A 25,000-nucleotide genomic window follows, 5' to 3' on the forward strand; every position below is an offset into this window, starting at 1 on the left:
TTGGCTATTTACAAGTGCAGCTGAGACGTTGAACCAGGGATGTTGAACCAGGGACAAATTCAACTTGTGAATAGTCAGAGTGTGTTATGAACCCAGATCCCCAGCTCTCAAGGCAAGTGCCCTAACCACTGGGTTGCACTACCTCCTTAAATGAGGCCTTATGGCATTGTTCCCAGTCTACATGTAGGTTTCATTCTATGCTAAAACCTATTCAAAACCTAACTGGACAACAGCAGCTTAACCCCTAAACCCCTGAGAAAAACCATCTGGTACTAGACAGAGTAATCAATCTTGGACAAAACTCGTTGGGAAAATGTGACGCTTTAATTTGTCTGTGTGATAAAGATTAAATGCTTCCTCCTTTCCTCTCTCTTCCCCCAAATTCCAATGTTGGTTTAAAAAATGACCAAAGGTTTGCACAGTATTTTGCATCATATTATCAACTTTGGTATGGGGGGGGGGGGGGGGAGGGGGGGAGGGTAAGGACCAATATACTTTGTGAGTGCATGTCAAAAGATGATTACATTAAATTAAGCTAGAATTTTTCCCAAGAGTTTTGTCCAAGATTGCAGTTTACATGTAGGTTTCTATTCAAAACCTAACTGGAGAACAGCAGCTTAACCCCTACACCCCTGGCTGAAATCATCTGGTGCTAGACAGATAAGCATCACTCCTATGCTGGAAGGTTTAATTTAAAGTGAACCTACAGCTGTAAATGTTGTTAACCCATTCACCGGACCCCACTGATACGTAAAATTGTCTGGCATTAGACAGAGTAAGTGTCACTCTTAGGATGGAAAGGGTAGAAGCTTCCGAGCGGACCTACAATCAGTGACAAAATTATAACACTTTGACCTTTTCAACCCCCTATTCTGTCATTTTGAACTCTTTTGCCCTTGCTAGCCTACCCAATTTGCTGCCTTCCCCACAAACAATGGTGTAACACATAGGTCTTTTTTCAAGCGGTTTTTTGCATATCACAATTCTATGATACTTAAGCTTTCTATACATACTAATTAGGCTATTTGGCAACATATCTTTCCTAGCTTTTTGGCCTTCTAAAGTTTGCCCAAAAGATCGGCCATTTTCCAAGTTTTTCCTTTGGTCCTCCCTTTGCCAGTTGGCCAAAAATCACCATTTTTGACACTTTTGAAAAAATTGTTATATCTCTTCTCATAGGTCTTTTTTCACGGTTTTTTGCATAGCACAAATCTATGATGGTTAAGCTTTCAATCCATACTCATTAGACCATTAGGAGACTTGTATTTCCCAATTTTTTGGCCTTCCGAATTTTGCCCAAAAAACGTTGTACCCTGAGCTTAAAATAGTGCTAACCTTTACCCTTGCCTCATTGATGGAAAAAGAAAGGAAATGCTTAGACTTAAAGGACGCTCCATCTTGGATTTCAAAATTACATGTAATTGCTTTTCTGGACATACACGTAAGTGAAAATAACTGGCCTCTTTATTTGTTATTCAACTACCACTCAGTGTCAAACCCTGCAAGAAAAGAAGTGACTAAAGTACATAAAACACTTACTTTAAGAAGTGATTTAAGTTCATCTTCAGTGTCAACATAATTTAGGGTTTGGTCCTGTTGAAATAAATTTAAAAATTAATTAAAAATGATTACCTGTATGGAACCATCCAGGTAATTTAAAGGAAAGACAGCTGTTCATAGTCCAATTAACTTGCTTGTTAAAAGTTCTATAGGTAAAATGAATGTACAACTGGAGTGAACCCCAGTTTAAGCTAGACTTAATTTAAATAAATGCCCTCATTTTAAAGGATAACTTCTCTGACGCCTTTGATGGAGTAAAAAATGCACACCATAATTACAACAGATTATGTGCATTCTTCATTTCTTCAAGTTTACCACACACGCTTACTTACCAAGCAACTTATAATCAAACAATAAATATTTGTTTGTCTGTTGGGACAAATAAAGAAGACAAATAATTATTCTTTTTCGACAAAATTCTTGAAAATCAAAATCCATCCAGATTCCTTCTTCTGTGATGGTTACTGGAAGTTTAAAATTCATTAATAATTTTATCAGATTGTCGATAATACATCACATGCGGTGACTTTCTATCGATAACACATCCTCCTTATTGGTACGCAGTGTTTTATCAGATATAAAGTCACTGCATGTGACATAGCTTGTTTTTCTGGTATGCTAATGTTCTCTTCTCACAATTTGAACCTTTGTTGAGACTCCTGAGGGACATGCTTTTTGTGGAAAGTTTGAAGTCATTAAAAAACCTCGAAGCACATGTTCTATAGGTTTTAAAAACACTTGGCTACACATCATGTTTTAAAACCCGATAAAACAATGCTGCTAGTTTTTGAAACATTAAATTACCTCCCTTCAATTTGCAATTTAAAATTGCGACCAATACAGTCGCATTTGCAACTGAATTTTTTCCTCCCTTTGTGACTAAAATATCTGGAGAAGTCACAAATTTGCGACTTGTTTTCATCTTCGCTCTTTCGAAACAAAAGGGTTAGCAGTTTCCACTTTACTGCTCTTTTGACTAAAATAAATGAAGAAATGACAAAATTATTTGTTTCTCGTCTTGAGTTTTATTTCAATCTGAAGATAGCGTAATTGTAGCGTAATTTCGCTGCAAAGTAAGGTGCACAACTCCATTCCTTCGATAATTCACAATTTTCAGTGGTTTCTTTCAACACAAGTATTGCGGGCTCATATTTTGTTTTGCTACACCACTGACAACACAATGCAGCGCGACAATTTTGCGACATTTTCCTATCTTGTTTCTTGCGACTGGATTTTTTCGCTAATTTCAAGCCCTGATCACCGAAGAAGGAATCTGGATTGATTTTGAAAACTTTGTGTAACCTTCAAGAATTTTGTTGGTGAAGAATCTTTAGTACTTACAATAATGACAAATGTACCTGAATACAGTGCTCCTGAAAAGTCTGTTTTAAGTCAGCCATTCCTAGACTATCCAGAACTTTGAAAACTTCTAGGTACTCAATATCATGGCTGTTATTATATGCACTGGAATTCATCATCTGTTCAATGTCACAATTCAATATGAAAATGTGTTAAAAGAATGGCAGTGGCAACTCGTATGGGACCCACACACTGAACTATTTTGCTATTCATATGGGAGTCTTCTTAGACTGATTATTACAGGTTCTAACCCTAAAAACAAATTGCGATTTTGAGACGGCAATACCACATTATATTGATGGCTAGTTGGGAGAAAATACGGAATATATTTTCTCCCAACGCCGTCAATATAATGTGGTATTGCCGTCTCTCAAAATCGCAATTTGTTTTGTATCGCGATCCATCATTTATAAGGATAAATAAAACTGTAAACTAATCAACCAGCGCCTGATCAAAATTTCAATTCTTTCTACCTGCGTATTTGTTTGCGTATGTCAGCAACCCAATTCAGTGCAACAACGTCAATTTCAACATTAGAACCAATCACAGGCCGCAAAAGTGAGACGGCAATACCACAAAATATTGACGGCTCATGCATAGGAAAAACTATAAGAAGATCGCGATACTAACCTTGAATGGATAGAAACGCAGCTATTGAAACTGGGACTCACCCCTACCCCCCCCCCCCCCCATACTTAGTATTTACTCTGTCTAACGCCAGACGATTTTACTCGTCAATGGGGAGCCCCCAAGAGTCAATGGGTTAAATACTGTTTATTAACCCTATTTGAAATGGGAGCTAAGACTTAAATGCGAGAAACACAAGGCAGGTCAGATAACCGCTGAAGTCAAACAAAGGAGGTATTTAGTAGTGAAATTAAACAGGCATCAATGCTTTTGTTTGGTGGCTGAACTGTATGTAAAAGAAATGAAGAAGAGGTACATGTAAGACTTTCCGAGTGTTATCGACCCTGTAACAATTATTATTCTAAGAATACTCCCGTGTGAATAGCGAAGAGAGGTCCGTGTACGGGTCCCACACAAATAGTCACTTTGTAAAAGAATTACAAAAATGCACCTATATTTCATAAAACAAAAAGAAGGATCTTTAAGGAACAATTTTTTTTTCAGGGAAGCATGATGCAGCTTATCTTTAGTGTTATAAGGTAAACCGGATGTAAAATCAAGAAAACAAGACTTTGTAAACAATAAACACATGAAAAAACAATAGTTTTGTGATATGTTTAATTTCTAAGATATATAAGCTCATAAGCTTGTATAAGTACAACTATCTTACATTAATTTAAATGCAAGCCTTCATTATTTAATATAATTCTTTTAATACATTGAAATAATAAGCTCTCATAAATTCACTAAGTCAGTTTATTTGGTGTTGTGACATTGCATGACATATCCTTTGCTTTAGCCAGAGTCCTTCAAAATGAGGAATTCACCAAAATCAAAACGTGACCTCCTCTCTACGGCAAAATTCAATCCAAATTTGACAAGTTGTATCCAAAAGAGACATAACGACTTACCTTTGGGATTGGGAAGCTTCAGGTGGCCTATTAATCCCGTTTCAAAGCAGAAAAGAGCTTTCCGTTCTCACGCAACCGACATTCTTCTCATCGTCATTTGCACGCCGCCATCTTTGCAGACAACATAAGCGGAGCCTAAGTACTAATATACTTAATGTAGCCCTCACTAGGGCGAGGGCCGTTTAAACCGAGGGAAAATAAGCCGCGGCTTACATAAGACGCGAACACCCCGTATAAATGGTACAAAATCTACGTTCACGGCTTTCTCGAGCCGCGGCTTATCCTGGCCTGGGAGTTAATACTCGAATAAATAGTTCCTTTCGCGTATTATGTACGCCGCGGCCAGAGTGAGCGGTGGCTTATTTTCTCTCGTTTAAACGGCCCTGTTAGCAGTTGAGCTGATTTACTTGCAGTGCACTCCACGAAGAGACAAATCTCACGAAACTCGGAGAATTAACCGCCGCAACGTTGCGATCACACGAAAAGTACAATGAAATAGCCTCTCAATGAAAAAGCCTTTCTACGAAATAACTGTCCTTCATCTTCATCCACTCCGAAGTTCAGATTACCCTTATCACCAACTTCGAGACGGCGTTGATAAAGGTACTCTGGCAATGTTCCGTGCTTAGCCATTGTAGTTTCCCGCCGCCCTGTCCTTTGTCTTACTGCAGCACCATATTCTGAGGCCCAGTTGTGTAAGAGGTGACAGTCATTTGCAGGAAGGTTGACAACGGATAGAGGCATCATCAACGGTACGTTATGAGGAAACACCATTGTGTCGGACTTTGGGTACCACAGCTTGTAGCACGTTTGAGGTTCTCCTTCATTGTTGCACCAAACGACCTGGCATATTCGCGGAGCTTAGACATGTTCACGTTCTTGGAATAAACAGTGGTGTGGCAATTTTCAACGTCTAATATCATACAGCTTAAAAGATCAAGCGCTTGGTAGTCATACCCTCCTAGAATGTCTGCTAGTCTTCCTAGTCCCCATTCCATGACATGGCCTTGGGGACCATTTAAGGCGCCAGTGATGTTACTCTCAGCACGTATTTGATATGCATGTTCTTCAAGTACAGTTTTTCAATGGTGAACCAAGCCAGTCGCTTCTTTTGCTGTCTTCTTTTCATATGAAGCGCCCTTGTTATGGACAGAGAAAGCTTGGGAGATTGCGCCAATTGCCCTATGGAATTCCTCTCAATAACTTTGGCGTTTCGCGGCTATTCGAGATCAATTGCCACTCAAATCGAAGAGAAACCGGAACCCAAATAGGACAAAACAGGAACACCGAAACACCAAATCGAATAACAAAACCGAAAAACCGCCGGTATTTTCTACGAAAACCGAAAACCAGATTCTAAAAAACGAAAAATCCGCAAACCGCAATGAACACCAAAACCGAAAAAGCGAAGTCTTTTTGCACGAAACCGAAAAACCGATCTAAAAAATAGCCATAACCGCAAAACCGAAAATCCCAATGTCCCCCTCTATAGGTACTTATAGCGTTCAATTTCAAACACGCAGTCTGCACGCAGGCTATTGGTTAGCATATGCAAGGCAGTGTTAGGGTTTTTCTGGCGAGTAAAGTAAAGACAGCTGTAAACTTAAAAGGAGAACGAAAGAACAGGGATGCCAGCCTCTGCCAACGACTCGGGGAACAAGTTAAATACAATTATTGTTGAACATTTGAGGAAAATTGAGGATAGGCAAAAACTTAGTACGAAGTTTGTCAAGGCAAAGGTATGTATAAAGAACAATCGACGATGTGCTTGGGGATACTATGCGTACCGTCCATGTAAAGTTTCTGATTTTCGTTCTACGTTTACCAGCAAAACAGAAACAGAATAAATAAAGTTTACACTTTCGCCAAGATCCGGTTTTTCAATCTTTTCAAGGATTTAGCAAAAATGTCCTAAAAGATAACATGACAAGGAGAAAAATGACCTAAAATTTTACTTTGCTGTTGTTGTAAATATTTCAGTTTGTATATTTTCTAGAGAATATTTACCGGTATGACCTGAGTACAACAAAAGTAATGAAATGGGGTGACAGATCCCGCTTAACCAGCCTGAGATGGAAGCTTACATCAGCTCTAGAAGAACTGGATTATGCTGATGATGTTGCTCTTATCTCAAGCAGATTTGCTGATCTCCAGGAGAAGACTGATAGACTAGTAACCACCGCCGGCGTTGTCGGGCTCAAGATCAACCCGCGCAAAACAAAGACGCTTAGGATGAACCACAGCTGCACAGACTACATAAGGATAGAGGAAGAAGAGGTGGAAGATGTGGAATCCTTCGTGTACCTAGGTTCAGTACTTGACAAATTTGGTGGCACTGAAGCGGATATCAAGAGGCGACTAGCACTAGCTAGAATTGCCTTCACCAGACTTCAGAACATCTGGAGGTCAGGCAGATTCAGCCAGAAGACCAAGCTGCGCATCCTGAACTCAAATGTGCTGTCCGTGCTACTGTATGGAGCCGAAATGTGGAGAGTGACAACAACTGATCTCAACAAACTGGATGTGTTTCACCGTACATGCCTGAGGAGAGTGCTGAGGAGATTCTGGCCTAACCATCTTAGCAACGAAGAGCTTTATGAAGCAACAGGGAATACGCCGGTATCAGCCCTTGTACGAGTGAGAAGATGGCGATGGATAGGACACATATTGAGGACTAGTCCTAATAACATCTCGAGGACTGCACTAACGTGGGCACCTGAAAGTAAAAGGAGGCCAGGCTAGCTGGCCGAGAGAAAAGTGGAGAAGAAGAGTGGAGAAACAAAGAAACCAGCTGGGATGGCATTCGTGGGGGTTGCGGTCGCATCGGCGGGATGGATGTCGCAATCTTCTCAGTGGCCGGCCTTAAGAGTCCTCATGGGCCCGATGAGGATAAGTAACTAAGTATTCAATATACCGGCAAATTATTGTGGTAGATGGTGCACAAGGTAGCCAGGGAGTGCAAAGCCCAGTCCTGCTGTCTTCTGTTCTCTCTAAGGTAACCGCAGGTTAGTTTGCTATAGTTTGCAGTATAATGCACGTCATAACCACAAAGAAAATACACGTTTTTCTTTTACAATGCTTCTTTTTGTGGGTTGATGTTGGATATGAGCATATAAAGATACCTGTGCCAATTGTTATCAGTCAAAATCTTATCTTGTTTTGATAAAGGTAGAGTACTAGAACAAGGGACCGTGTAATCAGATACATCAGTTTCGTTTGTCATCAAATCACAAATTTACAACGACTCGGGGACAAGTTAAATACAATTTTTGTTAAAAATTTGAGGAAAATTGAGGATAGGCAAAAACTCAGTACAAAGTTTGTCAAGGAAAAATTACGTATAAATAACAGTCGACGCTGTGGTCGGGGATACTATATACCGTCCATGTAAAGTTTCTCATTTTCGTTCTCCGTTTACCAGCTAATCAGAAACAGAATAAATAAATCTTTACACTTTCGCCGAGGAACAGACCCGTTTTTTATTAATGATTAGTACGTAAATCAAAGGAAAAAGTGATTCTCCGTTTTTACTAACAAGAAAAATGACCTGAAGTTTTATTTTGCTGTCACTGTTGTAAATAATATTCCAGTTTTCATCTTTTCCAGCGAATATTTACCGGTACGACTAGTGCAATAAAAGTAATGAAATAGGGTATACTTTTTCCTGGCGAGTTACAGATCCCGCGATGGCTTGACCTTTTCACGCTTTTCTGAGAAAGGCCTAAGTACTAGTTACTTACAGCACAAGTGCTACATGTGAATATCAATAATATTATTGAGCAGAACGTTATTAAATAAGAGAAAACAATATCGTTCATCATCGGAAAGCATGGCTACATTTGACACAGATTCACGCATGGGAAAGTTGCAAAGGAAATGTTTTAAAGAAAACATTTTCCTAAAAAACCCAGAAAAACCAAGAAAAACTCAGCATTACAAAATCTCAAAGAGTGAAACACTACTTTGCGTGACACGTGCATGACAATACAGTTATTTCTTTTCTTGGAAGGACTATTCTTTGTCGTACATGTATTTGTTCCTGATTGGTCACGCATATACTGAGGACGGAAACTGAAACTGCCCCAACTTTTTAGACAGCGCCCAGACGTACAGTTCTAGCATTAATATAACGTTTTGTTGAGTGAAGGATTCACCGACTATTTGTGTCCTTATTTTGCTAAATACTTTTATTCTGCGTTGATCGCACTCTTGGGCCAAACGACTTTCAGGATCTATTTGCGGAATCGCTTCACCCCCCTTCCTCCAACAGCCAGATCGAATCCTTTCGCTTCAGCAAGATGGCGTCGAGGGAGACAGATACTCAAAAGCTCAACTCCACCTTCAAATTGTTGGGAGAACGCGGGATTGAAGGCGAAATATGGAAGAAACATATAGAGCATTGCTTGGAGTACCTGTTACGACAGTTATGGGAGTTCTTCAGCGAAAAATTTGACAACTGTATGGTGTTTCAGGCCTACGGCAGCGCAGTTGAAGATTTGAAGAGCATAGCACCTGATGATGTCGGTGATGTCGATATAGTGATTTGCCCCAAATCAAATGAATTGATGATAGATGACGAAATGATCGAATATTCAACGAACCCAATGCACGTCCGAATCAAAGCAGTCGATCACCAAATCCTGAGCTCCTGTCTTGTTGAAGATACGGAATACGTAGCTACATCGGCACTTAAGAATTTCCATTCTACAATTTTTGGAAGGGCAGCACCTCACTTGGTCAAAGCCCTTATACAAACGATCCAGGCTATGCCTCGAATACCGGGGATTAATGTTTTGAAATGCCGGAACAAAGACAATAGTCCAGCCTTACAGATTGAGTACACCCAGTCCTTTGGACACGTATCAGGGGAAATCGAAAAGCTAAATAACCCTCATTCATTGCCTAAATTTGACGTTGCCGAATGGGAATGGCTTGCCCATATCATTTGTAGGTTAAGGGGGATGGAATATTCCGAAGATCACGCCAACCTTGTTAGGGAATACATAGAGTTTGGCAATGAAGTGCAAAGGTCATTCTCTGAGAGAGGTCTTCTTTCCAAACCAGAAGCGTTTCCACTCCTGATGCAAGAGTTAGTTTTCAGCGACCGTGTACGAAACTTAGAGGAGAGATGTCGCGGCATCGAAACTCGAATGCAAAATATAAGCGGAAGTAGAAACGATGGCGTGACAGAAATGAAATATTCACAGGCAGAAAACTACAACGAAAACGAAAGCGGAAGCAGTGAGGAAAAGAGGACTTCACAGTCCCAAGGCGACGATCAGCCATCTGTCACGACAGAAACTGCAGATGACACACCTGAGCCCGAATGCACGTCACTCCAGAAGCCAGTGGCTTCGACATCGGGAGAACACAGTCATTCTTCAGGAAGTAGAATGGCAAAACAATCGACTAAGGTAAAGACAGATCAGGAATATAAGACTAGACAAACCGAAAGCGAAGATGAAGACAAAAATGGAGAGATTCAGAGTAAGATTAAAGAAAAACAGGGATTCCAAAGAGAGACAGCTCCAAAGGCAAATCCACCAGACAAAGGCGAAGATTTGGAGACCGTTTTAAGTCAAACAGATCATTTCTTTCAACAACTTTTCCCCGAAGCTGCAACAAATTCAATCAGCACTGAAAAGTCATCCATAGAGGGTGGTTTTGACTTAGTCCCCGCTTTTAAATGTTCAGGTTGGCCCAAGACCGCCACCGAATGGATAGGACGAGAACGCAAATGGCCTTCGCCCGATTTAGTCACTAAGGTGGTCAAAGAAGGGTTCCACTTGGTTGTCAAGCCTCCAAAGGATGGTGGCAATCAAGAATGCGACTTCAGAATCTCCTTTTCAAATGCAGAATACCTGTTGAGTCAAGAGATGAACGACGTCCAACGGGACTGCTACCGTTGCCTCAAGACTTTTTACCGAGGATATCTAAAAGCATCAGATGGGCCCAAGGGTTTGGTGACATTCCACCTGAAGAACATCCTTCTGCAAACCATCGAAGAAACCGACGCCGAGATATGGAATGAAAGCAACAGGGCAGAGTGCATGATGTTGCTGCTTGGAAAACTTTTACAAGCATTAATAGACCGGGATTTACGACATTATTTCGTGAGATCATATAATTTATTCAGTGGAGATTACATTGAGGACCCTGAGGTCCTGGAAACGTTAGCTGAGAAAGTTGTTGAAATCATTGAGGATCCCATCAAGGTCGCTAAAAATATCCAGGAAACAGAGAACTGGGTTCAAAAGGAAGACGATGCAGAACAAGAACATCGCAACGAGCAATCAACTTCTCAAGAAAGTTATGCGGATGAACGAAAGACCTCCTCGCTGTCATCATCTCCTGCTACAAAGGGTGCCACTCATCAGGCCAGCCAAGGTTATCGTTTCCATGATCTCAGAAAAATTTATCTCGCCACGGGCCAAGAATTGATCGACAAGGCTTTCAGAGAAGATGCCTTGCTTGAGATTTCAGAGGTTGAAAGGCGCATAGTTGATGATCTTAGAGAGATGATCGAGAAGCAAAAAATGACAGCCGAAAACTTCTCAAAAATCTTGGAATCGTACTGGGATTTGGCTTATTTAAAGGTTAGTCACATATTTGGCAAAAAAATTCCCTTTCACAATACAACAGAACAAAATGTTATGAAATCGAGACCAAACACTGACTCTAGAAATACTTTCAACGTAAAAAACTTCGTCTCTCATTCCCTTGTTTACACTATTACCAGATAAAATTAAGATCAACAGGGCCAAAAATTGTCTTTTCAAAGTTATTTAAAAAGCTGAATAATGCACGCATTTTGATTCTCACCTATGATCTATTCGAGGACAGTCATCATCAAAAATTTTGAATTCTTTACTCTATAAAACAAGTAGATTCCATGTTGTCATGCCCTTCTGTTCAGTAATTATAAGGAATTAACTTCAACGGGCTTTGAACCCGTGACCTCGCGATACCGGTGCGACGCTCTAACCAACTGAGCTGGGTTCAACAAATGAACCCACAAATGACCAGCTCCCAACATCAGGAGCTTCATAGCTAATCGCACCGGCATCACGAGGTCACGGGTTCAAAACCCATTGAAGTCCTAAAATTTTCAGGCTTCTCTTCGCAATTGCTAAAATTGTGTTCATAACAGCGAGGATCATTGCTTCACTCAGATTTCATGTTGCCGTGCATCTGTTCAGTAAGAGATTACAGAAGACGTCACGTCTTCCGTGATTTATTCCTTAATTGCTCACCAGAAGGGCATGACGACATGGAATCTATTAGTTTTATAGAGGATCATATCTTCATTTGATTCCATATCCGCAGTTCAGTATATGATTCACTTTATCATTCCGTTCGTTGAACGTGGAATCTGTTTGTCAAATAATGTACAATTTTGACAGGTTTGGATGGACTCTGAACCCGACATGAGGAAGCGCATGCTCAGTGCATTCCAAGGATTAGTTGAATTGATTAAGTACACAGCCAGGCAAGACGACTTGGCTCCAGAGAATGCTGAAGCTATAGCAGCAAGAATCGTTGACCCCAATGCTGAAGATCGTTTTGACCTAAATAACGTGATTCCATCTGGCCTTGGAGCACAAGTTATGAGCCGCTTTTTTCCCGGTTTTGAAAAACCGGCTGAGGAAGACATCCCATTGGATTGACTTCGTACGTACGTTTAGAGAAAAACCGTGTATTGTTACACCGTTACAGGGAACCTTCAAGTAACCCCTCGCCTAAAATATTGTTTTTGTGATGAAATATCTTTATGCCGATTAACGTGGATTTTGTATGGGAGTTTAACCGATTTGACTATAGGTGGTTTGCAAGTACCAGTCTCTAGAGACATAGATAACAATGCTGAAATGTACAATTGATGGTGGACAAACAAAAGAAGCTGATAAGAGGTCTTTTCTTTTCGCTCACCAACATGGCGGTGATAAAGAAACGAGAAGGCCACCTATATTTCTGCCAAAAGAAACCTTTACCCAAAACACTATTGATCGATCTTTTGCACGAGACACGAGACTTAGAAATAGCAACAAGATTGCGCCTCGCTTAGTTAGTAAACGCATATTGAAAGATCTCTTACTTCTTTCAAAGAAAAGGTCATACTCGAACCTACAATAAGCACCAAAAGGGTTGAGACACTTTCCCTTTTAAGGAATCTCGGACAAGCCCCTCCCCCCAAACAATGTTGTTTTCCTATTGCCAACTTTTCCTTTTTCCGCTACCAACACGGGAGGGGGAGGCGGAGGCGGGGGAAGAGGCGACAAAACGGCTTGCGGCCATTTTGAAAAAAGCCGCTTAGGTGATTATTGCGTAAGAATGTCAATAATCGCGGCAAGTGCAACCAATCAGCAATAATCACCTATGTAATTATACTAATGTACTTTACACTTAATGGAAGCGACTTACTTCAAACAGTTACATTTCGAAGTCATTCCACTGCATTTGCTGTAGGAGGGAATCAGACATTGTCTTTCATAGGAGTTCACTCAGTGATTGGTTCAAAGTTCTCGCGTCACTTTTTCAACCAATCAGAAGTGAAACCAAAACCAATCGTGTCTCGCGCGGCACATTTTTCCGCGCTTTGTGTCAGCTACGTGTAATTACTTCGAGTTTTGATTGGTTTACTGGATTGTCTCCGTCCTTTTTGATTGGCCAAAGTAATTACTTTGGTTTTGGTTTTACGATACTCATTTGAAACTCGCTCTATTGTCTCTATTGTTGTTGGGGCTTCATGATGATCTTAGTCAGGAAGGAACGAGAAAAGCCAGGACAAAACATTGCAGGAGCCAAACATAAAAAGCAAATCTACTTAATCGCTAAACTGTTGACTATCTTAACATCCCGATTTGCTCATGAAGGCCGTCTTTACTATTAATAATACTACGCTATATTTTTGACGGTGCAAAATAGTGCACCCTGCGAGCAGAGCCTCACCAAAACTCACTAGAGGGCAAGCAAGAGAGGCTCTGCAGAAATCGTGTCAAGTATCTTAAGTCGCCGCAGCCCAAATTTCTGAGCTAGTCACCCCGGTCAAACCGGTTTAGGAAGTTTAGGCGTGAACATTAATCATCAAGTATATAAAATTAGAATAAAGGATACTGTGATTTCAAATGACCAAACTAGTTTCTTCAACTTGTATGTCACAAATTTGCAGACCACTTACATCAAATGTCCGAGCAAGGAACCGCTACCGTGCGGGAGGTTATGGGTTCGAACTCCGGCCGGACCGACGATAGCTGACAAGAAACGGCTGCCTTCGTAAAGGCATCTGTAAATAGTTATTCTTCTCGGATATAAGGAGGATGAACCGTAGATCCCGTCCCACAACACCCGTGAATGATCTAGCTCTCACGAGGCAAAGTAACCCGGGGAGAGGGGGGGTGGGGTGGGGTACTCCCTTATATGGGCTATATAGGTATGTGCTGCCCTAAAGGATTTGGTTTTTTAGCCGTTTTAGTCTGAAATAGGGTATCGATTTTGACCATTTGGTCTGAAGTAGGGTATGGTTTGTTCACTCAAGTCTTGAATTGGGTATGTTTTTTAGAAGAAGCTTCAACCGTCAACAAAGCCCTTGTCAAATTATTACGCCTACCGTGTAACAGCTGAAATAGGTCTGCAAATAGGTCTGAAATACGGTATCAAATTTTTAGCCAGGTCTGAAATAAGGTAGGAAAAATCGCAGATTTTGGTCTGAAATAGGGTAAGGGTTTTAGCGGGCCGCACACCCCAACCCAAATTTTCTGGGAGTATTCTCCCAGGCAAAGTAACCGATTTAAAATCGGAAGATCGTGGGTTCAACACCAGTGAAGAATACTCGGATTCTTCTCCAAGTATCCCCAAGCCATCATTGACATTGTATACTCATTGACGAGTATAATCGTCTGGCGTTTCACAGAGAAAAATCTCCAAGTCTCATTGTTAAGAGGAAAAGGGTTAACTTACACATTGTACCAAGAGGGGAGGGGATATAGTCCCCTGGGCAATAATCCATCACCTGATTTTCTTAAGTGGTTACTTTTGAATCATACAAGGCTTATTTGGTTACTAGTAGTAGTAATCTCGGATTATTGAAGTTTGTTCGACAGTTTCTTTGGAAGCCAAGGAGAATGGTAGGGAAAGAAACAATCTTATAGGACCGAAGTTTGAGGGTAAGAGCGTGTACTTCTTGAGATGGTTACAATAAGCGCCGAATGTATTAGATTGAATTGCACAGCTGCCGTTTGTGTCATGCGAAATCTTCGCCCAATGAAACCACTTAATGGATACGGTCAGGGTCTCTGTAGCTATGGCCATTTCTGAACACACTTTACTCTTTCTTCTTCTTGGCATCTGAAGTGTTGGCCTTTTCCTTTGGTTCTCTAAACAATACAGCCGCCACAGCCTTCTCCAGATACACAAAGGGATCGCTTGCGCTGCTTAGGTACATAACAACCTGTAGAAGCGACCCAATACAAGCAATGCATAGAAGAACTTCAGATGTGGATAACTGTAAGATGCCTTTTTGAACCATAATCACAAGGATGCTGCCTACAATGGATAGTTTGGTGACGCTGCAAATAGAAACGAATACGAACAGTGAGAGCTGTGAAAAGTGAATAAACGTCTTAAGGGACGGAACTGTGGTGAATAGAATAGAATAAAATAGATTGGCATGCAAATCAACATTGAGGACTGAATTGCAAAGGGTGCAGCTCAAGATATCAGACCGAAAGAGTAGATAAAGTAGATAAGGCACCTCTATACGATATCTAATGAATAAAGGGGTAGTTTCTAAAGAAACTGTGGTGCTGCGTCGGTGGGGAAGTAGTATACAAAAATTTGGTTTTATCAACGGAGTTGATAATGTAAATTGGCCACCGTACAGAGATTCTAAAAGCTGACGTTTCGAGCGTTAGCCCTTCGTCAGAGCGAAGGGCTCTGACGAAGGGCTAACGCTCTATACGATATCTGTCTGATGTTGGAGCACAGCACCACAGCCAGATGTAATAACTGCTTTGAATCGAGTTTGATGAGGGACTGGAACTCAGCCCACATACCGTTGCAGAGGTGGGAGGCATGGTTTATGTGTTATGATGAAGGGGAGGGGAGGGGGGGGAGGTTGGGCTACAGACGCTGACAAGTTAAGTGAGCACTAAATCAACGATCAATGTTGAGCTCACTCAAGCAAGGCAAAAGCAGAGATTGCTCTTTGAGATGACCTTATTCATAAATGACACCTGTTTTATTATTCTTTTGCTAATGTGCAAATTAGCCTACCAAGCCTCATTTTAGAGCAAGAATTCTTTTCAATTCAGTGTATGGTATCGAGACTTGGTAGGCTAATTTGCACTTCGACAAAAGAATTATAAATTGACCGCCATTTATGAATAAAGTCTATGGTAGCAGATTATTTTAAGAAACCATCAATGCTAATTTGTTTTATTAATATTAATCCACAATAATATTGATGGATTTCATTGTAAAAACGTGTCGAAGATCAACATTTATAGTTTACTTACAATGATGGGTAAAGGGCTTCATTTGCAGGTTCCAGTTTTCCTTGCACGAATTTCACCACTGGTCTTATCAACCTGCTTCCTGCCCCTAAATACAGGTAATAATGATGATAATTATTCCATGAGCGTGCGTCGGATATGAGATGGTAAATGGCCAACGAGGCATGTAGCGCCGAGCTAGCTATAACCTGTCTCATCTCCAACAAGCGCAAATGGAATAATTGCTTTATTAAATTCCTTAAATTCCAAAGCTTTGGAAGTACGAAATACGAGCGAAAAAAGTGAGCAAATCTGAGTGGAATCGAAAGTGCGATGTTGTGTAACATCTGGTGGTCAGACAAACGCAGGCTCATCACAAAAACATTCTTTACCTCTTCGCGTACTACTAAACATCGGAATTGATCCAAACTTTCCACAAAAACGTTTTTTTTGCTTAATTCTGAGAGAAATTTCGCTTTCCGGCAAAAAACAATTTTAGCTTAGCAATGCTTAGCGGAATCATTTCCCATAAATTATAAGGTCAAACTAAGGTATATGAGCCTATAACCAAGATTGAGTAAACCAATCAGAGCAAGAGGAATGCAATAACCAAGGTTGAGAATTTAATATTTCATATTTTTATGCACAATTGATTTCCATGTGAAATGTTTGTCAAATTGTATTCTACCCTTCTCACAAGCACATTACACCTTTCCATCATTTCATGTATTTGTATAAACTGAGGTGCATGACTTTATAGAGCCTGCAGACCTGAGTGGGAAACTTTCTCCATTCAGGACCTAGGTAAACACCCTGCAGCTCTCCAGTGAGTTCTGGTGGCTCAATGGGTAGAGCATCCGACCGGTCCTTTAGAGGTCGCAGGTTCAATTCATGTTTAGGACTCTGATTTTTCAGTTGTCCTTTTGCCAGTTGCCATGAACTTGTATTCTATCCTTCCCATGGACACGCTCTACCTTTCCATCATTTCATATAATGGCACTAGCAGTTGAGGGATTCTGACCACTGGATAGAATAGCACATTATTGCCCACTTTTTTTTTCAACCAGTTACCATGATCTTAACAATAAATAATTAAATGGGGAGTCAAGTTGACCTTTTGCAGTTCCAGTGGCAACCATAACAAGCCAGGCATCAGGGTACAGTGGCATAGCCAGTTCAACTCCTTTGAGAATGTTCTTGGCTCTGTGGGCTTCTTTCAGTACCAGCAGTACAATCTACAATACCAATGAAAGAATAACAGTTATTCCATGCACAAAAAGCATTTTCCAGTCTCCTATTCAATGTACAGGCATGTTAGTGTGGTAGATGGGAGTGCAAAGCCCAGCCCCGTTGTGTTCTGTTCTCTCTAAGGCAACCAATTAGTTTGCTACATGTATATTTTGTTGCATAATGTAATAAGGACAAAGAAAATCAATGTTTTTCCTTTACATTGCTTCTTTGTGTGGATTGATGTTGGACAACAGCATATAAAGCTACCTGTGCCAGTTGTTATCAGTAGATAGATTACCAGAACCAGGGACCATGAACAAGTTAATAGCATTATTTCTGCAACAGAGTGCTTTACCGTTTCAATTCTCTTTGTCGGTCTTGTGTAATCAGATATATCAGTTTTGCTTGTTATCAAATCACAAATTTACATTTGGGGGCTGCAACGTGTCATGAAGAGTGATAGTAACAAACTTCCCTTCAAACTTTTTTTATTAAGACCAAGTGTTGCAAATTAAAGCATGTCAAGATGGACCAAAGGGTCAAACCATTTGTAGGTGTACTTACAAAGCCAAACACATAGAATTATTTCTTTTAGGGTTTGAACTTATGACCATCCACGTGGCAGTAGGGCGCTGAAACAGCCACCCTTTTGGCAGTCACAGTGTCTCTTTTTCAAGGCATGTTAATAGGCTGTACCACCAATACATTTTCCATTGTCATCATATCCATGAATGGTTCCAAAATGACCTACAATCAGGCTCTATTTTAGTTCTGTGTGGTATGTACTGTACAGTTAGCAATACAAAAATTTTAGTGAGCGACAACTTAAGAAAACATACAAGCGATGCTAAAAATAGGCCTAATTACAGGTTAGTTCCAAAAATGAGTTGCTTGCCATGAAAATCAGGTTTATTTCAGGCCATATAGTTTCTAGCAGGGTCATCAGGGTTCCAAAATGAAGCTGTGGGAGTGAGTGCATGGTCTTCAGAAAAATTTCCAAATACAAGACCAAGCCACATGTTCAATTAAAACAAGAGACACATACCCAAAACGGCTTCAGCGTAAATATCTTGGTGAAGAGATCCAATGGACAACAAAAGACCAGATACCTTTATAACAAAAACTGACTTAGTTGACTTTAAAAAGGTTTATCTTCTCATATTTATTTGTTGCTTTATTGGCTGGCTGGACTATGTGCAATATTCAACATCAAAATAACTACTATCATACGAATCAAGAATGATTGCTATTTTCTTCTTCAAACTGGTTCTTGCAGGTTATATGATTATAAAATGTTTTATATGTATATAAAAATTAGCGCATTTCAAATGTAAATAAGTGGACAGACATACTGTAATTTACCCCAAATTGTCATAACAATAGACCATTTAAGTTACCTGGCCTAAGAATGGAAGCGAGGCTGCCAGTGACCCTGCTTTAATACAAACCTTTGTGCTTTTCTAATGTTAATGTAGACTAATTAGAATTACAACAACACAACAGCCCATTTCCGAGTTGCCGCATGTCTCAGTTTCAAAATGAGTCCTGATGCACAACCATTCAAATGTAAATGAGTTGCATATTCTTATGCAAATCAAACCCATTTCCCTTACAATAGTTGAGCACCACTTCGAAACAGAGACTAACAGCAACTCGAAAATGGCCCATTTATGTGATAAAAGCAGCGAGTTCTATATCAATACAAGGTCACCAGCAGCCTCGCAGCCATTTTATAGGTTAGGTCACTGAGTAAACAACTGTAACATGGATGATGGTTATTGCATTACCTGTATGTTATGCAATAAATTATACATTGGCGAGACAGGTAGATGACTAGGCGACCGATTCCGCGAACACCTTCACAATGTTGAGAAGAATGACAAGAATGCATCTAAGCCAGTTACTCCTCATTTTAATCTCCCCAACCACTCCACAAAACACATGGCTATCCACAGCCTTTCCCTACATCAAGGTACGACGGAAAGCCACAAGAATCTGGAACAAAAATTCATCTTCCAAATCGGCACCCTTAATCCCCATGGTATTAACGAACGCTTTTCATTTTAAAACTAATGTGCCATGTGCCATGTTACCACAGACAGAGATCAGTGGAAGACAGCTGTTAAAACCAGAGTTGCCAAGTTTGAGAAAGCTTGAACAGATGATCTGAGGGAACGTCGTCGCTACCGCAAAGAGCGTATATTAGCACAAGGTTGCTATCCCTGCAATAAATGCCCAAAAGTCTGCCACTCTTGGATTGGACTAGTGAGCCATTGACGAGCTCACAACCGCAAAGGACAATAATTAACATTGTTTTGCTTCAAAAATTGGATCTGCCGCTCACGCAGCCAAACCAAACCATCTTACCAACAATAGCGTAGCTCCTACTCCACTATAAAAACTACACACAACCCATAATTCCTCGATTCGTTCTGACAAAGGGCTAATGCTCGAAACATCAGTTTTTAAAATCTCTGTACGGTGGTCAATTTACATTATTAACTCTGTTGATAAAACCAAATTTTTGTATACTACTTCCCCACTGAGACAGCACCACAGTTTCTTTAGAAACTACCCCCTTCATTCAACTGTAAAATGGTCTAATCCTCACTCTCAAACTATCTTTCAGAAAGACATTCCAGACAGTGAATTGGTAATCCTGCACTTACCAAATAAGGGTCATAATTGCAATCTGTTGAACGTCCAATAACGGGAGAATAAGGGAGTTTCCTAATAGAAAGTTTGCAACAGTTGTACCAGCAAAACAAGAAAGGAAGCTTGAGACCCAGCTAGACATTGGATGTGCATATACAAACGACAATGAACCTGCAAAACAATAAGTTGAAGTTCACAAATAAAGAACTGACTTGGTTGAGGTGGACTCTAACAGGGCTTAAAAAACCCTGTCCGGTCGTCCGGGACATGCAGATTTTCCCCTCGGGCAAGTAACTTTCTACCCTTACTTGCCCCGTGGGCAAGAGTCCAGGCTCAAGGGTAATCAAGTGTTTAGATGAAGCTTGACGAAAAGTACAATTTATAGCATTGTTTTGTTGATTTCGTGATGCATGCTCACGGCTCAAAAGTGGTTGCCTAGCACGTGATCAAAATCTGCCCCAATCAAATTTCTTTCCAGGATTAAAAATAGCCATGTTGGGCACGAAAACCATCTGCTTATTTCCTAAAATTTTAGCAATTTTCTGCGAGCATTTTCCAGTTTCTCTGTACAAAACTTATCTCAAAAACGAAATATCAAAGCTGTAGAAATTGAACGCGAGAGACACATGGACCTTTAAACTCTGTTAACCATCGTTAGCATTCAAAGAGCTGACTATAACTAGTCTATGGAATTCTTATTATTACTGTGGTAGGTCACACGATGACATGTCATTGAGAATTATTGAACAAAAACATTAGGTTGCCATAAGGCGTATGAAAACAGTTGTTTAAAAAAGCTCATTCACATTGTATTGGGAAAGCAGATAATCATGATAGAGTATCTGCAGGGTTCTCCTTATTAGGCGGTAACCGGTAAAATTTACCACTTGTAAGGGCACTTATTACCGCCTGCAAACGCTCAGAAGTTGTTTATCCTTTGCAGAACATCCAACATTAACCAATTGCTTTACCGGTTTGAAAAGGTGCCATACCTGTTGTACTGAAAATTAAGGAGAACCCTGATCTGACAATGTTGGGTACAGTCACTATTTCAATGTGATTATAACAGTGTTCGTCTATGTTAATTATTACAAACCATACAGCTTCATAAAAAGGGAATGAAGAAGTTAAAAGTTGTGGAAGTATTAAAGTAAACATGAAAGTGATCAGCACTAAGAGGACTACAGTCAAGATGGGTCTATTACATTAAAACACACCCGTAGTTAAGTATGACTTCAATTTTTGGGTTCATGAATCATTAATGAGCTTGAAAACTTAGGCAAACAGGTGAGTGCCCTGGGCAAGCAAAATTTGAGAGTTATTTGCCCAACGGGCAAGGTGGAATTCAAATATTTTTCGAGCCCTGCGCTAAGATTTTCCAGGGTTTGAATTAGAGCGCTCTTCGTTGACCTGCAGGCCCTCAAATCGCCTTCAATATCAATTCACAATACAAGTTTTTATCAACACTGGATTTACCTTCTTCCATCCTTAGTTTCAAATTCACAATCGTAAAGTGAACACATTGTAGCAAAGGGAACAAGGGAATCTCAGCAAATTGAGTTGCATATGACTTAAAAACACTGTAGAACTGATCCATCGCTGCAGTATGGGATTTACAAGTACTACTGTAAGTAATGGTATAGAGTATTACCTTTTACATGAGGCATTTTCATTCGCTCGACCCAGTTCTTTACGAAACGACCCAAACAAGATGGCGGACTTCGAGGATGAATTTGAGGAAAGTGACTCTGGTTTATCAGATGACGAGGTGAGATTTCGTAGTTCTTAAAATCACCGCAATCGTCTTTATTCCAAATTTAAAAGTAATTTATCCTTTTCTTCTACAGCTTCAAAAAGATTTTGCAAGCGGCAAACTTAAAGCTGGCTTAAATATAAAGCTCCATCCACAGAGTGCACGTGTTCCGCATAACAATGTTGTAAGCTTGTGTTCGTTTTTATTGTTGTCTTTATCTTTGCGTTATTGTCCCATTTTGGGGCAGAAGGGAGATGAGTGACTTGATCACTTGGCCTGCAGTTTTACAAATGAAGAGGATTTATCCTGCTACATAATTATTTACCGCTGCCAAGCAGTAATGATCATAACTGAAACAACCCAAACGTTTACAGAAATGCTGACCTTAGACTTAGACGTTATCTAGAGCTTAGTGTTGAGGCCTAACGTTAGCATTAGTAAAGGTTTGTGTTGTTTCAGCTATGGTTAAACAATGACCTGCCATTCCCTAACCTGCAACCTGCAGTTACACCCTCTTCGTTACTGATGATAAGATAAGATAAGGAGGAAATAGTGTGGCCCAGTGGTTAGGGCGCTTGCCTTGAGATCCGGAGATCCCGGGTTCAAGACCCACTCTAACCACTCGTTGAATTTGATCCTGGAACTCCCTGGTTCAACTTCCCAGCTGCACTTGTAAATAGGCAACTGGTTTGCCTCCGGCCAGTTGGGATTCTTAACAGTTGTTGTTGTTGTTCTGTTCTGTCGTTTCGTTGTGTTTCATTGGCCCTGAAAATCCCCTATGGGGAGTGGTCAATTAAGTATGTATTGTATTGTATTGTATAATATTTATTTGTGCACTGCAGTAGAGACTCGGTTGACTGGAATACTATTAGGGAAGATATCGTTGATGTCACCTATTGTCATTAATGTGACAACTAGAGCCTCATTGGCTGTTGAGACAAAGGATCTTTTGTTCCTGCAGTTGGCACATTTAAATAACAAAGGCAATCTTAGTAAGAGATATCTTCCCTATAATTAACAAATAGATTCCATGTTGCTGTGCGTCTGTTCAGTAATAGATCGCAAATGACGCCAAAATGGGGTAAGAACAAAAAAGTGGCACACAAGGCGATAGCCAAGTGTGTCACTGATGTTCTTACCACACTTTGACGTCTCCTGTGATCTACATGTATTACTGAACAGGCACACGGCAACATGGAATCTATTTGTTTTATATAATAATGAATTAAACTGTATTTGCATAAAAGCTGATGGTCACGTCAATCATGCGTCTGTCCTCTAATAGATCATAGGCAAGAACCAATGAAAATGCAAGAATAACTTGGGTTATTATGATTTATAATGTTTTCTAGCATTGGAATTCATTTACATCTACTGTACGAAGGAAGCATGATATAATAACAAATATTTCATTCACTAAAAAATTATTATTTTAAACATTAACAATACATTAATACACAGGCTGGTATGAAGCAAAAACTGGAGCAAATTTCCCAAAACCTTGACTGGATCGAAAGAATGGACATTACTGTAGAAAGTCAACAGATTGAGGAAGGAGGAACTTTGAAGACAACTGCAGCACCTACACCAAACAGTGAGAAAAGCATTCATGATGACTTTCAAAGAGAAATGAGATTGTAAGTATTAATTTTCTCATGTCAGTATTTAACTCTCGTACTCATTTCAGCTAGGCTGTAATTGTGTGTCTGTGGATGTGTACACTTGCATACAGAATTGCAGTGTATATTCTTGTTGATTTGGTTATAGAGGTGTTTTTTTAGTGTTTTATTTTTGTTAGATGATGTTTCCAATGCTTTCAGCTACAAGCAAGCCCAAGTAGCAATGAGGAAAGGTCTTAACAAACTGAAACAGCTGGGTATACCATCAAAGCGACCTGAGGACTACTTTGCAGAGATGCTGAAAACAGATGATCACATGCAAAGGGTATTAACATTCACAAAATCTCTAATCCTAACCAAAGAATCCGTCAAGTGCTTGACTATACGAGATAAAATTGCCTTCGGTGGTCAATTTGTAGAAATGGCCTACCAATTTTTGCAAGTACAATACATGTTTCCCCATGGGATCAAGACATTAGGGTTCCCGTCATGGGAGGAGAAGCATTTTTTCCTGATGCTCCTGGGAAGTATGAGCCCTTGATGAGTGTGATTTAACAAGTACTTCAAATGTGGTTGTTAAACAAGACTACATAGGTCCAGTGGTATCTGCATTGTATTTCTTTCACTTTAATATATGGATGTAGAAAATACCTGACAAGGGAGAGCACACAAGCACTTGTTCTTGTATAGGTGGTTTTCACATTATGTCATTGCTGCCATCTTGGTAGACGAAAACAAAATATCTCTAAAATTAGCTCCTTTTGTTCGTGCACCAGCAATCATACATTGCAGTGTTGTTATCTGTGTCTCTAGAGATTGGTTGCAAACTACCTATTGATTTTATTTTGAGCCGACTGTAATAACCTGCTTTATGGACTGCAACAATATTAATTTTATTCAGAGATTCCAATGAGTCCAAAATGCCTTTGCTAGATAATTAGTGTACGATGTAACACAACACTGCAGTCTACAAGTAGACTGGCCATTAACTGCTCACAATCAAATTGTTTTCAAAGGTCTTTTTCTGAGTTTTAAAGCTTAATCCATGGCAAAGGATCATGCTGCATTATGGACCTACTTTTGTAGTAAACAATAATGGTCTCCTGTTCAGCCTTCCTTCGTGCTAAATTCATTTAGTGAACAAGCATTTTCACAGGCTGCCCCAAAGCTGTGGAACGCTCTTTCCAAGAAATGTGCCGCTCAAGCTCAGTTGATATGATCATATTAATAAATTATTCATGATCTCAGTTGAAGTCTTTGTATTTCGAAGTTACATTGTAGCTGGCCATTCAATTCTTTTCATAATTTTTATAACTTGTGATGTCTTTAGGTGAGAGGAAGATTACTGAGTAAGCAGCAAGCAATGGAGAGATCAGAGAAAGCAAAGAAACAGAGAGAAATGAAGAAGTTTGGCAAAAAGGTAGGCTAATAGTGGCAATTTTTTTTCTTACATGTACTGTTATTAATTTTATTAATAAGTGTAAATTGCCCACTTAATGTCAATTCAAATATCACTGATGCAGCTGCCCTTCCATTTTCCTTGTTAAATGTTACAGGGTGTCATGGTTATGAGTGTCAAGCAGTAAAAATATTATTATTACCGGTAATGTTGTTTGAAGCAAGGAGTAATATTAGTCCACGGCATCTAGGCTTGATGAGTTCTACTTCATTGTATTTTGTCTTTGGCCGTCTGTTTTGTGCATGCTTCTTTCTTTTCTTCGGTTACAAAGTATCACACTGTAGTTCTATGCTACATGTATGATTACGTAACAAAAGAGCTGGGGTGGACCTTTACAG

General features: G+C 40.0%; 4 protein-coding genes across 4 annotated transcripts in view; 2 read left to right on the top strand and 2 right to left on the bottom strand.

Annotated features, from left to right (window-relative positions):
- Nucleotides 1-4,586, bottom strand: part of LOC137972469 (uncharacterized) — a 14,571-nt gene extending 9,985 nt beyond the window's left edge. Inside the window, exons 1-3 of the mRNA XM_068819221.1 lie at nucleotides 4,458-4,586; nucleotides 2,919-3,038; nucleotides 1,540-1,593 (exon numbers count right to left, since the gene is read on the bottom strand). Coding sequence (XP_068675322.1) covers nucleotides 1,540-1,593; nucleotides 2,919-3,038 — 174 coding nt within the window. The 5' untranslated portion in view covers nucleotides 4,458-4,586. The remainder of the gene's footprint in view (nucleotides 1-1,539; nucleotides 1,594-2,918; nucleotides 3,039-4,457) is intronic.
- A 4,036-nt stretch (nucleotides 4,587-8,622) lies between these two features.
- Nucleotides 8,623-13,580, top strand: LOC137972959 (uncharacterized). The gene is made up of 2 exons (XM_068819649.1): nucleotides 8,623-11,053; nucleotides 11,861-13,580. The coding sequence occupies exons 1-2, from the start codon at nucleotides 8,756-8,758 to the stop codon at nucleotides 12,122-12,124; spliced, it is 2,562 nt and encodes an 853-aa protein (XP_068675750.1). The 5' UTR covers nucleotides 8,623-8,755; the 3' UTR covers nucleotides 12,125-13,580.
- Nucleotides 13,577-21,440, bottom strand: LOC137972961 (trimeric intracellular cation channel type 1B.1-like). The gene is made up of 6 exons (XM_068819651.1): nucleotides 21,308-21,440; nucleotides 19,846-20,002; nucleotides 18,222-18,285; nucleotides 17,061-17,181; nucleotides 15,971-16,055; nucleotides 13,577-15,022 (listed from the first exon to the last, which is right to left on the bottom strand). The coding sequence occupies exons 1-6, from the start codon at nucleotides 21,426-21,428 to the stop codon at nucleotides 14,779-14,781; spliced, it is 792 nt and encodes a 263-aa protein (XP_068675752.1). The 5' UTR covers nucleotides 21,429-21,440; the 3' UTR covers nucleotides 13,577-14,778.
- The window catches only part of LOC137972960 (probable rRNA-processing protein EBP2), a 9,990-nt gene continuing 6,427 nt past the window's right edge, over nucleotides 21,438-25,000 (top strand). The window contains exons 1-5 of the mRNA XM_068819650.1: nucleotides 21,438-21,599; nucleotides 21,679-21,768; nucleotides 23,046-23,221; nucleotides 23,405-23,528; nucleotides 24,534-24,623. Coding sequence (XP_068675751.1) covers nucleotides 21,438-21,599; nucleotides 21,679-21,768; nucleotides 23,046-23,221; nucleotides 23,405-23,528; nucleotides 24,534-24,623 — 642 coding nt within the window. The remainder of the gene's footprint in view (nucleotides 21,600-21,678; nucleotides 21,769-23,045; nucleotides 23,222-23,404; nucleotides 23,529-24,533; nucleotides 24,624-25,000) is intronic.

The sequence above is a fragment of the Montipora foliosa genome, chromosome 10 (assembly GCF_036669935.1).
Source record: "Montipora foliosa isolate CH-2021 chromosome 10, ASM3666993v2, whole genome shotgun sequence".
In the NCBI taxonomy this organism is placed as follows: Eukaryota; Metazoa; Cnidaria; class Anthozoa; order Scleractinia; family Acroporidae; genus Montipora; species Montipora foliosa.